General features: G+C 41.5%; 1 protein-coding gene across 1 annotated transcript; it reads right to left on the bottom strand.

The window, feature by feature from the left end:
* Positions 1-13,433, bottom strand: TAF1A (TATA-box binding protein associated factor, RNA polymerase I subunit A). Its single transcript, XM_050893636.1, has 10 exons — positions 13,068-13,433; positions 11,486-11,655; positions 10,076-10,189; positions 8,628-8,826; positions 7,734-7,864; positions 6,696-6,854; positions 5,476-5,542; positions 4,071-4,191; positions 2,540-2,700; positions 1-1,360 (listed from the first exon to the last, which is right to left on the bottom strand). Exons 1-10 carry the CDS (start codon positions 13,210-13,212, stop codon positions 1,218-1,220), a joined length of 1,410 nt encoding a protein of 469 aa, XP_050749593.1. The 5' UTR covers positions 13,213-13,433; the 3' UTR covers positions 1-1,217.
* Between the last annotated feature and the right edge of the window lie 579 nt (positions 13,434-14,012).

Genomic DNA, 14,012 nt, shown 5'->3' with positions numbered 1-14,012 from the left:
CAGTGCACAGGTCAGGAATGACAAGTAATTGCTGCTTTTTTTATTAAACATACAGTTATGGCAAGTAGCTCAATGTTTAAGATAATGTGTCTTAAGGCACATTTCACAAGACCCGTATTAACTCAGACAAACGCTCAGCTTTTAAAAGCACAGCTGTACTTATCCGTATACTACTATGCTATTAAAAACATCATTATTTCATTCCCAGAGGTAGTTCAAGCAGTTCATCCACCAGTTCTACAGACTTGTCATTAAAACAGAAGTAGTATTTGGAAGCCATTTTGTTGTTGTTTTCAAGCAAACTGGAATGCTAGTTTGTGACAACACATTAACATTTGCTTTCCAAACACAGCAACACTGCATATTTCAACTCATAGGCAAGACTGCAAGAAGATTCTAGAAAGTCTCTTCACCAGGTAGAGAAGTTTTCACTACTTCTGTGCCTTTGCTCTTTCAAAGCACTACAACACTAGCTTCCCTCTGTAGCCATGCAGCTACAGCAACCTTTCACTCTCTGCTACCAGTGCTGTGAAAACAATCCCTGAACTGGACACACAACCTGTAAGTATGACGTGGAAAAACGGCCTTTGGATATGTTGAAGTGCATCATCTGTTTGAACAAGCTGCAGTAGATCTTCACAATCTATAATTCTTCTCAATATGCAATGCAAGAAATGTGACACATGCCTCTCCGTTTCCCATATATTTCAGGAAATGATCAGTCATAAGCAGCAAGCTATATAACAGGTTGAGAATGCGTTTTCACAGTGCATCAGGTACTGGTCCTAGGTTAAGACACTACAACTATTATCAATGCCACTGCTAGTACTGAATGGATTTTGAACTACATTCTAGCAGTCATTTAAATCACCACCTACACATCTAAACATAACGAGGATCAACACTACAATACTACTGATACAGAAATTCCACATCATACTACTAAATATTTTTCAAGATGTATTGGAAATGCAAACAGCATTGATTGCACACAGAAATATGGGACTAATATTACAGAAATTCCTCAACCTTATCAGTTGATTTATATTCATTTTATTACAAAATAAATACAAACCAAAGCATTTTTACAGAAATACATTAAAAAGTGTAGTACTGAGTCGATAGGGTCTGCCTAGAAGTTTTAGAATAGCACCAATACAGAAGTCAGTCTCACAGAGAGGAAAAAGTACAGCAAGAACCTTAAGGATGCCTTCTAATCAAGGTTGTACAGAGGAATCTGAAAGACCAGATATTCTCAGGTAGACAGAATTGTGCTTGTTCACAAATTTCTTCAGTATCCGAAACCTCTTCACCTGAGCTTTGCAGCCTTGGTGTGATACATATTTAAAGTACTTGCAATCTAAGAAAAAAAAAAAGGCATTGTAAATTATACCATGATACAAGCAAATACAAAATGCTTTCATTGTTTAAATAACATGCAAACATCTAAGTTTTCAGTAATTAAAGGTAATAAAATAATCCAAGACATGCACATTACAGACATAACTGCAGCATTAAATAATCTATACTCATTTAACCCAAAACACATTCTACATGTATATAACTGTATGCTGTGCCTTACAAAATATTTTTTACTCTTCTGTTTTTACTCTTCAAATAGATCAGAAAGTAAAATTTCAAGACTGTAAAGCAGCATTGATTTCATACATTAACTTATTGTGTTGGATAAGGAAAATAGAGGCTCATATTGACACCAATAATCACAGAAACTTCATTAAAGAAAATTAGAGCTGGAACAATTTTATTAACCATCTGGAAATAAAAGCTGGGAGACATTGGATAACATATTACTGAACACAAAAAAAGACTTCCAGTATGAGAGATTGTTTTATGAAGTCCAGAAGTTATAGAGAAGCTGACAATGAACAAGTTGCCTATCAACCAAAAGTCCAAACCGGTGTATGAGCCACGGTCTCCACACCGTATTCTCATTCTCAATTTAGCAGCTGCTTCTTGGCCCGATACTCCACTTGGTTTTGGCAGCATTTCAAAGAATGCTACTGAAGAGATCATGATCTTCACCTTCTTACCAAACTGCTGATGGTTTTCACTCAAGACCCACCCACCCCCCTCCTCTTTCCTGCATTACAACACCCCCATGGTCCTTAATGACCAGCTGCTCCCCAGTATTTGCTGAGACACTGCCTAGGCTGGCATGCAGCAAGCAAACTCTCCACAGTCCTCACAAGATTCACTCAGGAGCATGTTGTGCATTTTTGAAATTGTAGTTTGAACATTAAACAACAAGATAAATAGTATTGTGACTGCTCAACAAGGCCAGATAAAACAGAAATCTAAACCAGGATAAGACAAGTTATGCAAAATACACCTCGTTGTCAAGTATCAAACCAATTTAAACATTTTTCTCACGTTCAGCTTCAAAGACAACAATCTTCCCTAGAAGAAAGAAACTGCATTTCTTCCAAGGAGTAGATCAGCTGCATCCTATCTCATTAGGGCTAGAACTAGACATTATTTCTGTTCTATGTAGTGAAAAGGAAAGAACATCTAGTATTACCCTTTCCCAGCAATATTCCAGCCACCAGAGCTTTTTCATATGAAAGGCTTTCATTTTCCTGCCAATTCCTTTTTGCCAAGTAACGGCTAAAATGGAAGGCTGGCCACCAGTCCTTTCTGGAGTTCCACTCTTGCTTGATCCAGTCAAGATGCTTCTCAGAGCTGGAAAAAGGTAAAACAAGTTACAGAAAAGCTTAAAGTGGGATGAAAAGATGATTAGGAAGGACTGAATTTTATCATCAACTTGCTACAAGTCTCAAATTGCTAGCATAGACACACTGACCTTACACTGCAGACTGAAATACTAAACAGAAATAAACTTTTTTTTTAATCCCTGGCAACACTAGTGAAGCAGGAGGTGAACTCTAGCAGTCTTATTTAGACTTGGCAATAACACAGATTATGGTGTGAAATGAAGCAAGCCTTTGACTTGTGTGCCAGTCTGTCAATAATAAGACAGTTTCTTCAAGTTTGTCAACAAATTAGTATGAAGGGGTTGGTTTGTTTTTTAGAAAAGGTTTGTGTTACTCTATGCATACTCAAAGACTAACTTATCCCAAATGCTTATCCCAATAACTGTTATGCAATAAAGACCTTATACCAAGCATTTCAGAAAAGTACCTACAACAGGGAAGTGATATTCCCATAAAACAAGCAAGATGCCCAGTATATTTGAAGATACTCTGAAGTTGTGTCTTCAAATACAAAAATGCAGGCAAAGTTAGAGTATCATACCATTTTTACTAACTCCATGCAACAACACTCCTGGCTTTAATCCACTAGCTTCTGGACCTTAACAGCAGATGCTGCGTAGGTGGAGGTGGCAATAAAACAGCAAAACAGGTCAAATTAAGTACTGAATTAATTTACTGTAAATACATAGGGCTTAAAAACCACAACACCCTGTTTGTTGGGTAAAATAAAGTCTAGACATTGGAGGCCTTCTGGGCACAGACTGCCTGAGAGGCTTCTTCTGACATCAGAGGCCATGTCTGTCAGTGTTGGCGAGGACACATCAATCCCCAGCTATGTTGGCTCAGCTTTTAAGAATACACCGGCTGCATTCTGTAACAGTTACCACCATCACACAACACACCAGTCTGTACAGTACCAGCCACGCCCCCACCGCAGCCCAGCAATTCTCAAACCAGCTTCAAATAATGCACGCGTAGTAACAGAGCAGAAGACCCAACAACTTGTTCCCCCCAAAAAAGGGAGATTAGTGATGGGCAGCAAATGCTACCCGAACATCTAAATAACTCTTCCTGCATAAGCATGTAACCTGATAAAACAATAACTTTTTCCAGAAAATGACAATACTGAAATTTGGAGTTCTCCTCAATAATAATTTCTTCTTTCCTCCCAATGAAAGCACACTGCAGTCAAGCACTGCCACAGAACACAAGGTAGGCTAGTCGACTCTTCACTTACCAGCAGGGAAGACAAAGGCTACAAAGGGTCACTTTGTCAATTGGCCAAAAGGTGGAGACTTGACACATTTGTTTTTAGTACATTGTATCAGAGACACTTACATTACAATTTGTTTCACCTGTCTTGCCAAACAGCTCCATGCTTTTACATTTTCCTTCCAGCCAGCATAATCCAAGGCTGCAAAAATTACTTCTAGGCCCAGTCGACGTTTTTTTCTTTTCTCTGGAAAAAGATTAAGCTGATTAATGAATTACTGAATGAATTAGAATGATTAATGAATTAATCGGGCTGAACTCATTAGTAAGCAACAAGTGAAATATAGTTCTCCATCCTGCCTCCCCAAATGCTGCTACTTTCCCTATTACTGAGGGTTCCCCGCATTGCCTTCTGCCTCTTCCAAGAGATAAAGTTAAGGAATACTTCCTGGCTTTACAGCACAACTCATACCAGAGACACTGTCCCTACTCCCATCCTGCTCAAAAACTGCTGGGTCAAGAGGCACGCATAGGACCACTCACTTATCCCACACTGCCTTGCTTACAATAGCTGCTGTTTCCAAAGCTCACTAATCAGTGCTTCCAACTGGCACCACTGTTCAACATGTTCTTCCCATGGGAAGGGAACACAGCGCCTCTGGAACACTTCAAATCCTGAGATGCCACCAAAAAAACCCAGAGTAAAATCTGGGACTGATATGAATAAAACAGACATTTCACATGAGCAGTTCTGTATCAGCAGAGTTCTAACACTTGACAGGTAACAACACAGCAGGTAAATGGGGGAAAAGTTATGTTTATCAGTATAAATTCCTTCAAAAATCAGACTGTCCTCATTAGCTACAAAAAGTTAGCAAGTGTGTCATGCATGAACAGAAAAAAGGTGTCAGCTAGGAGGTTGGTTTTTTCCCCTCCCAAAGAGGAAAATCAGAAGAAGAGAGAACAATCTTTATTCAAGGATATTTCACCAATCTGCTGGAACATACCAGGTCACAAGATGACAGACAGCTTGGATTACAATTGATCAGCATGGAAAAAACAGTCTCCAAATTGGAAGACTTTTCTACCAGCTTGAAGATAAAACTCCCTTGAAGAGGAGGAAGATTTTGTTATTTGATCAATAACGATGAACTAAAGCATCGATCCATCTCAATTCCTCCAGAAGAGAAAGAATAAATAAATCTGAGATCCCAAAAAGGGAATAGAGACCCTGGCATTCAGAGTAGGGTACCTTAAAAAAAAAATTTAAGTTATTTTTGAAATCCTGGCTGTGCCTTACAACAGTTTGCTTTGATCAGCCTTTAAAATGAGAAAGGCATTTGTTTACAGAAGTTGTAAATGCCTGCTCACACATCCCACTTAAAGGTTCCTGTGATCGGTAAGTTAGGTTTTGGGTTGTTTTTTTTTTCCCTTAACAAACAAAACTACTTTGAAAAGCAGAAAGAAGGCTGCAGAATAATTTCAGAATATTATTCTAGATTAACATAAAGGAAAAGAGCAAAAGACTTACTTGATTTTTGAAGCATGGTATTAAAATCTATCATTAGTTCATGAGAAGGAACAATATCATGCAAGATCTGAAAAATAAAAATAAAACCACAAAACCCAGATACATAATTTTAATGTGAAAACTTTTGAAGACTTCTACCTGAGTGAAGAGAAGCACAGGCATCAGAGTTTGGGGTGTTTTAGTTAGGAAAATTAAGCAATCTGGTACCTTAGTGCCTTGATATAAAGAATGAATATCTAGGTCCATTTTGCACATCTGTGACACTACCCTGTGACACAATGGATGAAATACCTTGATGGCTGCTGAAAAACACTGCATGTGACAAATACAACATTCGCAAGGAACAGCTCAAATCCATATCCAGTGTCCCCTTTTTAGAAGGCAACATCATTTCCTTCCTAGGCCAGTTATAGCTCCCCTGTCTACTGCTCTCTGCATTGGATCACAGTTTCTGGACCTATCATACCAGTTCTTTGATTTGTCACTATCTTGTAAGAGACTAGTGTCTAAAGCCACTGCTAAAAAGCACTGAGAAGATGGAATTTTATACGTATGTGCTACAGTTTAAAAGTCTAAACTTTATGAAGCTGTTTTAAAACATCTGCCCTAATGAAAGCACATTAGTGCCATCAAGTGGCAAAACAGATTGCAAAACAGTGTTTGCAAGAAGCTACCAAGATCAATGAGCAAGGGCAAGGAAAGCAGGAATTTAAAAGCAACTATACAAAAGCTTAATACAGCAAGGCCTTGTCTGCCAACAGCCAGCAGACATTAACCTCTATTTTAGCTTAAATGCACAGCTCATTGAAAACAAGCAGAGAAACTAATTGCTAGACAGGATCAATATGTGAAAGAGCAAGCATCTAATAATTTCTTCAATATTGTAAAGATCAAACTAACAGAAATCAGTGCATGTTATGTACAAGACTGCTGATACAGACTTCTAGAACCATGTAAACACATTCTCTGAACTTGTTTAGTGACATTAAGAAGTCATATGATGTACCAGTTAAAGGCAAAACAAAGACTTTAATTCAAAGACAGTAAAGGATACCGTTTGCTCCGCCATTAGCATCCCTCCTGCTACCTTTCCTCTAACCCTCTGCTTCCCACAAAGAATACAATACTATTAATAAATAATGTTACAGGAACTGAACCAAACTGTCAGACCACCATGCAACATGAATGACCACAGACTGTATCTACTATATAATATATACCTTCAGTGCAGATATGAGTGATTTCTTTGATTCACCATGTCTCTTCAGGAACTGATAGAGGTAAACATGAGCATTGGGATTAGCAGGAAACTTTGAGTTGTAGGCATATTCATTTAATACTTGGCGGGCTTCATTATGGTCTCCATAGAACTCCAACAACTAAGAAAAGTTAAGTCTGTCATTAGTTTGCCACATATTAGCAATCAAACTCTTACAACTAGTTTTGGGCTGCCACAGAACTATCCAATAGCACAGTCTGTATCTTAGAGTGCAGCATATTAGATAAGACTAAGACTAGCATATTTTCATTTTACTGGCTACTCTCACCACAGATCGACAAAAATTCACACACAGAAGCTGCTACAGGAGAAAATTCCTTTAACACTTACTTAATTGTCAAAGAATTACCAGCACTTGCTCACTGGAAAGAGACACTGAAGCAGCCTGCCATGTCTTTAAAGAGAGAACTCAATGAGAGAACTTGGCAGCTGTCAGCACCAAGCAAAATTCCGTAAGATGTGCTTAGAGAAGTCAGAGCTTATCAGCATTTACAAAAAGTAAATAATTTCAAAGAGATTTTAAGATTAACTTTATTTCTTAATTACAAATTCTAAGCAGATATTTAAAAAAACCAAACCAAAACACAGAGGGACTGCATGTTTGGTGTCTTTAACATTTAGTGTATCCAGAAAAACACTGCCCTGCCAAGAGAGAACTTGTTTTCAGGAATTTAAACAAAGCAGCTGTGCTCCAATTTCTGTACTAGCACCATGAAAACAAAATATGCAAGCTGTTTGTTTGTTTCTTTTTCTTGTCAATGCACAGAGAAAGTCCTTTTTGTACTCTGTGCAGGCTCTGCAGTTCTACCAGGTGTAAACTGTGCTCTAAATCAAAGTCAGCGAGATACACGTACAGATGTGTTGCTTTTAAAATACTTTGTTGTCACCCACACACATAGAAAAAAGCTGCAGACAGACATCTTAATGAAAATTAGACAGGGAAACACAAAAGGAAGATATCTGTAAAACATGCCCTTACATCCACATAGCATTTCACAAAGAGATCCCAGACTCCAGGTATTTTAATAATCTCCTTTAAGTTCACTGCTGCTTTCCGAAAGCAACTGTGCATTTCCTGTTCAACAGACAAGTCTTCAAATCCATCCTGACCTACCAAAACATGAAAGAATGCCACAAAGTTAGCTCTGCTAATCAGAAGGGATCTTGAAGAAGTGGTACACCTAAGAGGCAATCACATTTTGCTAAGCAAGGACTCCAGTCAGAGAGCTTTTAAGAAGAGAGGCCTCAGTTTCCTCAGTACTGAAACAAGAGATTGTCACTGCTCTTCATTCAAATTTATTATCACCCAATTTCAACTTACGGGGCACGACAGGTAGTATTCCAAGACAAGATGCTACCAGCACAAGGTTCATAAACCAAATTCAATACTTAGTTTTCACAGAAACAAGTAGAGATCCAATGTAACTGATAACACACAGCCAGCAGGTATATGCAGAATTAGATGCCACACACAAGTAGCAACTCATGTATCTTTAAAGAAACTGAAATTCAAACACAAGTTTTGGGGGCTTTTGCTAGCACTCAAAATTCTAGCAGCAGTCAAGCACTTATACACCTATTAAGCCACCGCTATAAGTGAATACATTCCTTTGATCATTATTTTAGGTGCGCTGGCTGGATACAAGAAATGTGATTCGGGGTGAGAAAGAGTTTCAGAATAGCATTTCAGGACACTTCAGAAAAGTGCAGGTCAGTGTGCCACTTTGGCACCACCGTCATTACCGATATAGAATTATGTACCATCCATACCACCAACTTTTGAAGTCTAGTAAAGGAAAAGGTGTCATTGCAAACCATGGTGTCTGCATGAGCAAGCAAGTTGAAGTTTACAGGTCAATACAAAAATACTTACCGTGCTCTAACAGGATGTTCTTCTGCTTAGACCAGCTATAGTAGTCCAACAGTCCCCTGTAAGCCTGAATCAGTTTCATTTCTTTATCCTGAATGATTGTTTGTTCTCCAAACCTCCAGCTTTCTGCCAGGGACAGGTTTTGGTAAGCTTCATCTATTAGTCCGTTACAAAGGAGACGAAAGACATTCTCTAAGCAAACCTGCAATTCAAATAGTCCATACCACAGCGTTTCACATCACAAATGGAGAGATTCTCAGCAATACAGCAAAGTTCTATACAGATGTGCAGGGAAAGAAGAGGCTCACTACTGCCATGCATATAAAATACTGCAAACATGGTTAGTAAAGTATTTTAATTAGAAGAGCATTTTACACATTCTTTTATCCAAACAGTATCTTTACAAGGAATTTTGGAGAAAAATACAGGAACAGGAGAATACAAGTGTCACTAGGGGCAGGGAAATGAGCCAAGAACCTAAGTAATTTTTTCTGTCTGAAGATGCTGGAGAAATACTAGTAACTAAAAGCATCTGATATACGAAGATGTATCCCCAGGAAGGGAAAGGGCTGAAGCTCTTGAAATCTGTGGGGCAGAAAGTCACCCATCAGGTGGTAGACACTCAGCAGTACTTATCAAGGCAGCAGAAAGCAGTTGTCTCAAACCTGCTTGTCATTAACAAGTGCAGTACCTATTTAAGAAGATCCAGAAATGACCTGAGGAAATCCAGTTGGGTTACATCTGCAGTTGGGTAGCCAAATGAAAAATCAGCAAAACACCCGAAAGAGGGATGTCCTACCACCCTATCATATTGATTAGGCACTGGATAAAAGCCTAAACCTTCAGTTAGCTCTAGTAAACTCTTATATAGAGCTTCTGTTGAAGCATTGTCACAAGTGAGAAACAGTCAAGGAAACCAAAACAATAAAGGTTTGAATGAGCCACCACAGGAAAAAAAAAAAACACCTACAGCTGGGTGACACAGGGGTCCACAGTACAAGGCCTTCTGTTTTATATACAGATTAGCTACTCAAAAAGTGGGCAGATAACAATGGCAAAATTTAAGTACAACTGTTTAGTCAGGAGCACAGTGGCCAAATTAAGAACTGGAAACAAAACTTGGCAGGTGTTAACATGTAATTAGACATTACTGGGGCATGCATGAAAAAATTTAACTGTTTCAAATTAAAATTAAAAGATTAATTAAAGCATCTAGGCACTTCTAAGGACTGACAATATGCATCTGTGATCAAATATGTAGACCAAATGAGATATGGTGAGGTATAGAATAACCCTTAAAATATCATGCAATTGGTAACTCAGATGTATTATCTTTTTTTTGACGCTATTGTCAATAATACATTTCCAAAGAGAGAGATTCAGAAACTAATACTCAAGTAAGTGTTGAGATAAACACGGAAAATCATCAAGACTGCATTAAGTACACTCACCTTCAAATACCTTTTTACTCCTAAAGTTTTCATCTGTTCTATGAAAGAGTTGAACTCTTTCATGCTGCTATGGGAATGATGGCACAAAATTTCAGTTCCTATTCTCCAAATAATCTATTAACAGGGAGAAAGAGATTAAAAAATAACCTTAGTACAAAAAATGGCAAGTCACCATATATACAGTCTTATCAAACTTACAGTTACTGTAACATATGAAAAAATGTACATTCGAATTGCAAATAAAAAATTAATACTAAGTATTATCTACTGCTATAGTAACCTACATATTCATCTAGTAGGACTTTTACAATCATTCAGTGGGTGCTTCATAATTGCTTATTATAAATGCAGCACTCCAGCAAAGCTTTGAAAACTGCATCCGTCAGAAGGTTCCCCCTCCTGTTCCTGAAAAATTATGTTTTCCTTTGATATGATCCCACTGAGACACAAGGTATACATATTTCTTTGAACTTAGTAACAAAGATTGTTTCCAATTAGATGTAGCTTTCCCTCTACATGCACTTGTTTTCAAGGTCTGCCTACACAATGTAACCAAATACTCCATCAGGCTAGCCATATTCAAGTACTCCATTTATTTAACAGTTCTGATCCCTTTCCTCCTGCTTCTATCTCAGTACCTGCTAGGAGCTGTGCAGGTACTGGAGGAGCTGCTAAAGACCTAAATAAGCCACTAACTTTCAAACAGATTCTGACTGATGGCATGCCAGTGGCAAACACATTTACTCCTTTTCCATTTTAGAAGACTACTTTAAGGTGACTTTTCATAGATACGCTCCTGAGGGAATTTACTTATACCAAGCCAAGTTTTCATCTGTTATGTCAAGGGCCTATGTAAAAAAAACAAAACAAAAAACCCAACAAAACCCCACAAAAACAGCCTGCAAGCCCAGAGAACTTTTCAGGAGCACTGAGCACTCTGTCAGGAAAAACATCAGACAGCACTGCAGATTCTCATCACCCCTGAAAGCCAGATCTCAGCAGAATTCAAGTACCAGCAAGATTGGTTAAACCCACAGCATAGGCATGCCTGTGCAGAGGCAGACTTTTGGTGAGTGATTGGACAGGATGCTGCCTTGAGCACTACCAATGATGAGGTCTCATGTACTTTCTGCAGCCTGCCATCCAAGAGTTTCTACATCAGCACCTGAATAGTTGCTTATTTGGTTTTGGAAGCTTCAATGTCTTTTTTTTTTTTTTAATGAAACTAGTTTAGTTTATGAAAGTTGTGTAACTTTTCAGGTCTTACCTCTGATAATTTTCTTAAAATGTAAAAAAAAGTGAGCCTATGATTAGTTAAATAAGACAAATGTCGGTCCTGAAGTGTTATAGATGCTTCTTGCAAGTATTTTTTCAACTGCAAAAGAACTCTGATAAGGGACATTGGCTTACCTCTGACGGACCCATGTATTCTGTAGAAAAGTCTTTCTCTAGTGACTCAGTATAGAAGGTCAGAAACTCTGCAGCCCTTTTCCACTGCTTTTGTAGCAAGGCATCCTGAATGTAACTTAAACACACTTCCTTGCTCCTCTTGAAGTTTAATTTGTGTTCATGGGAAGGTGCTAAACAAACAAAACAAATAACAATAAAAAAAATCAAATCAACCGAGACCACAATTGTCACAGCCCTTATTCAGATAACAATGTGCCAACCATTTCAGTATCTCTCTTATATGATCTTTCTCTCACACTACAGAAAGTGATCTTAAGCTACGTGGTTTTGAAGTTAAACACACCTACTAGTCTGCAGGGAAGCAAGACTATGGCAAAAGCTGGAAATATAATATGAAATGGCATTTTCCACAAGCAGCACACAGCTGCAGACACTTGAAACAGTGAAGAGCCAATTATTACATGCTACTGCCCTACCGGAATTAAAAGACCATGGTGCTTTGATAACTTCACAGTACATTTTGTTATATTTTGGGGACCACGCTCTTCCCTTACTAATGATCATCTAAATTTGTGACCCCGCTGTGCTGAAGATTTGCATACACACATACAAACAAGCCACTCCAGTACCAAAGGCTAAGCAATTCCCACTATAAACAAAGATAAATGTAGAGAATTATTCTCTTTTGAATACAAGACTGGAAAGAGGCCACTTACCCTTTTTACATGGATACTGGTTCAACTCCTGTTATAGCACAAAACTGAAACCTCATTTCCACATCTGTTTAAAGCTCACGGCTGTATGCCATGGTCTAACGTGCCCCTACAACAATGCTCAAACGATAAGAGCCTTCTGCAAAGGACATACAGAGCTCGCCAAACCACCTCCCACCTGGATGCTGCAGGCAAAGGAATAACCGAAACACTAGCTTGAAACAGTTTTATTACAGCGTATTCTACAAAATTACCTCTAACCAACCTACCTATAGGTCTAGTCTTCACACCTATTTTTAACCTCAAAGGTTCCAAGCACCAAGAAAATAAAACCCACACTGAACACCGCAAGATTAAATACAACAAGGACCGTGGCTACTGTAGGTAAGTCCTACTAAGCAAGTTCCTGAGAAGTCATCTGGCACGGACAGAATTGATGTAACGTGTTTCACTACAAAGCCATTTTGAAACAACGTCTCCAGAGGCTTTGCGGCCACCTGCATCCACAATGCTTTTGTTACCAGTCACCTCATCGGCCCTTATTTTACGAGTAGCGTACACGCCGCCTTCAAGCACCTCGCACGCTGGCAGGCCGGCGGGCCGCCCACACGCCGCAGCGAAGGGGGACCGGGAGCAGCACTGAGGGCACCGGGAACGCCAACCGCCTCCTCGGCGGGAGACCGACGGCGAACCGCGAAAGGAGGGGGCAGGCCGGCCACGCCGGCGCCGGGGGCAGAGGGCGGCGTTCCTCCCTCAGGACCGGAGGGGGGGAAAGGGGGGACGGCGGAGCGCGGGGAGCCGCGGCGGCAGGGCGGGGACGAGCGGGAGGCGTCGGGGCCGCGCCCGCCGCCGGGCAGCTCCGCCCTTACCCGGTTGGTAGAGGTGCGGCGGCAGGAAGGGCAGGTGCAGAGCTGGCAGCAGGGCGCTCCCCGCCTGCGCGGCAGGGCTCTTCTTCTTCTTCTTCTTCACCTTCACCACCGCCACCGCCTCCTCCTCCTCCAGGAAGCTGTCCATGGCGCCACGGGCAGGCCGTCACGCCCGCACTAACGGCACCGCAGCGCGAGCCGCCCGCGCCTTACCACCTCCCCGCCCGGCTGCAGCGGGCAGCGGCCATCTTTGACCCTGGGGGGGGTGACCTCGCTGCAGGGAGACCTCACGAGCCTCCGGCCACTCCAAGCCAGCCCCGCCGAGCCGAACTCCACCATCCGGCCGCTCCGTGAAAGAGGCGGCCAGGCGGGCTTAGCCGGAGCTCCGCTTAACAGCGACCCGCCCCTCACGCTGGCACGGCCATGCTCACAGCGCGCATGCGCCATCGGCGCGGCGCGCCCGGGAAGCGCACGCGTCCTGAGAAACATGGCGCGACTCTGCCGCCATGATGGGGGGGGGGAAATCGCTCTTGCGCATACGCGTTGAGGAAGCCGGGCAATGCCGTCGCCGTGATGGAAGAGGCGCTTTTCCCCGCGCGCCTGCGCGGTGAAGGGGCGGGGTCACGTGAGCGGGAGAGCCCGCGAAGGGCGGGCGGGGTGGCTGCCGTGGGTCGGGGTGGGCCGGGCGGTGCCCTCGTCTCTTCGCGCTTGGCTTGGGCCTTAAAAAAAAAGGTGTCGTTCGCCCTCGGTGCTCAGCACCCCTTGGCTGTGGGCTCCGGGGGCTGGGCAGGGCAGAAAGCGGTGCAGCCCTCGGGGGAGGCCTTGGCGCCAGCAGGCGTTCTCCCAGGCCGCCTGGCGGGTCGGGTTAGGCGGTGAACCGAGCAGCTGGCAAAGCTGGGCTCAATTCCATCCGAAATAGATCCCCATTCTCCATTCATTTCAGATTTA

This window comes from Gymnogyps californianus, chromosome 3 (genome assembly GCF_018139145.2).
Source record: "Gymnogyps californianus isolate 813 chromosome 3, ASM1813914v2, whole genome shotgun sequence".
NCBI lineage: Eukaryota > Metazoa > Chordata > Aves > Accipitriformes > Cathartidae > Gymnogyps > Gymnogyps californianus.
The sequence above is the reverse complement of the archived record's forward strand: the minus strand, read 5'-3'. Positions and strand labels throughout refer to the sequence as shown.

What these genes read in the sequence shown, in the direction of transcription:
- TAF1A (XM_050893636.1), bottom strand. Translation starts at nt 13,212, where the DNA reads ATGGACAGCTTCCTGGAGGAGGAGGAGGCGGTGGCGGTGGTGAAGGTG. An exon ending in AATACATGGGTCCGTCAGAG is followed by an intron (nt 10,190 to 11,485) that starts GTAAGCCAATGT and finishes CCCTGTTAATAG; the next exon opens with ATTATTTGGAGAATAGGAAC. An exon ending in GAGTAAAAAGGTATTTGAAG is followed by an intron (nt 8,827 to 10,075) that starts GTGAGTGTACTT and finishes TTTGAATTGCAG; the next exon opens with GTTTGCTTAGAGAATGTCTT.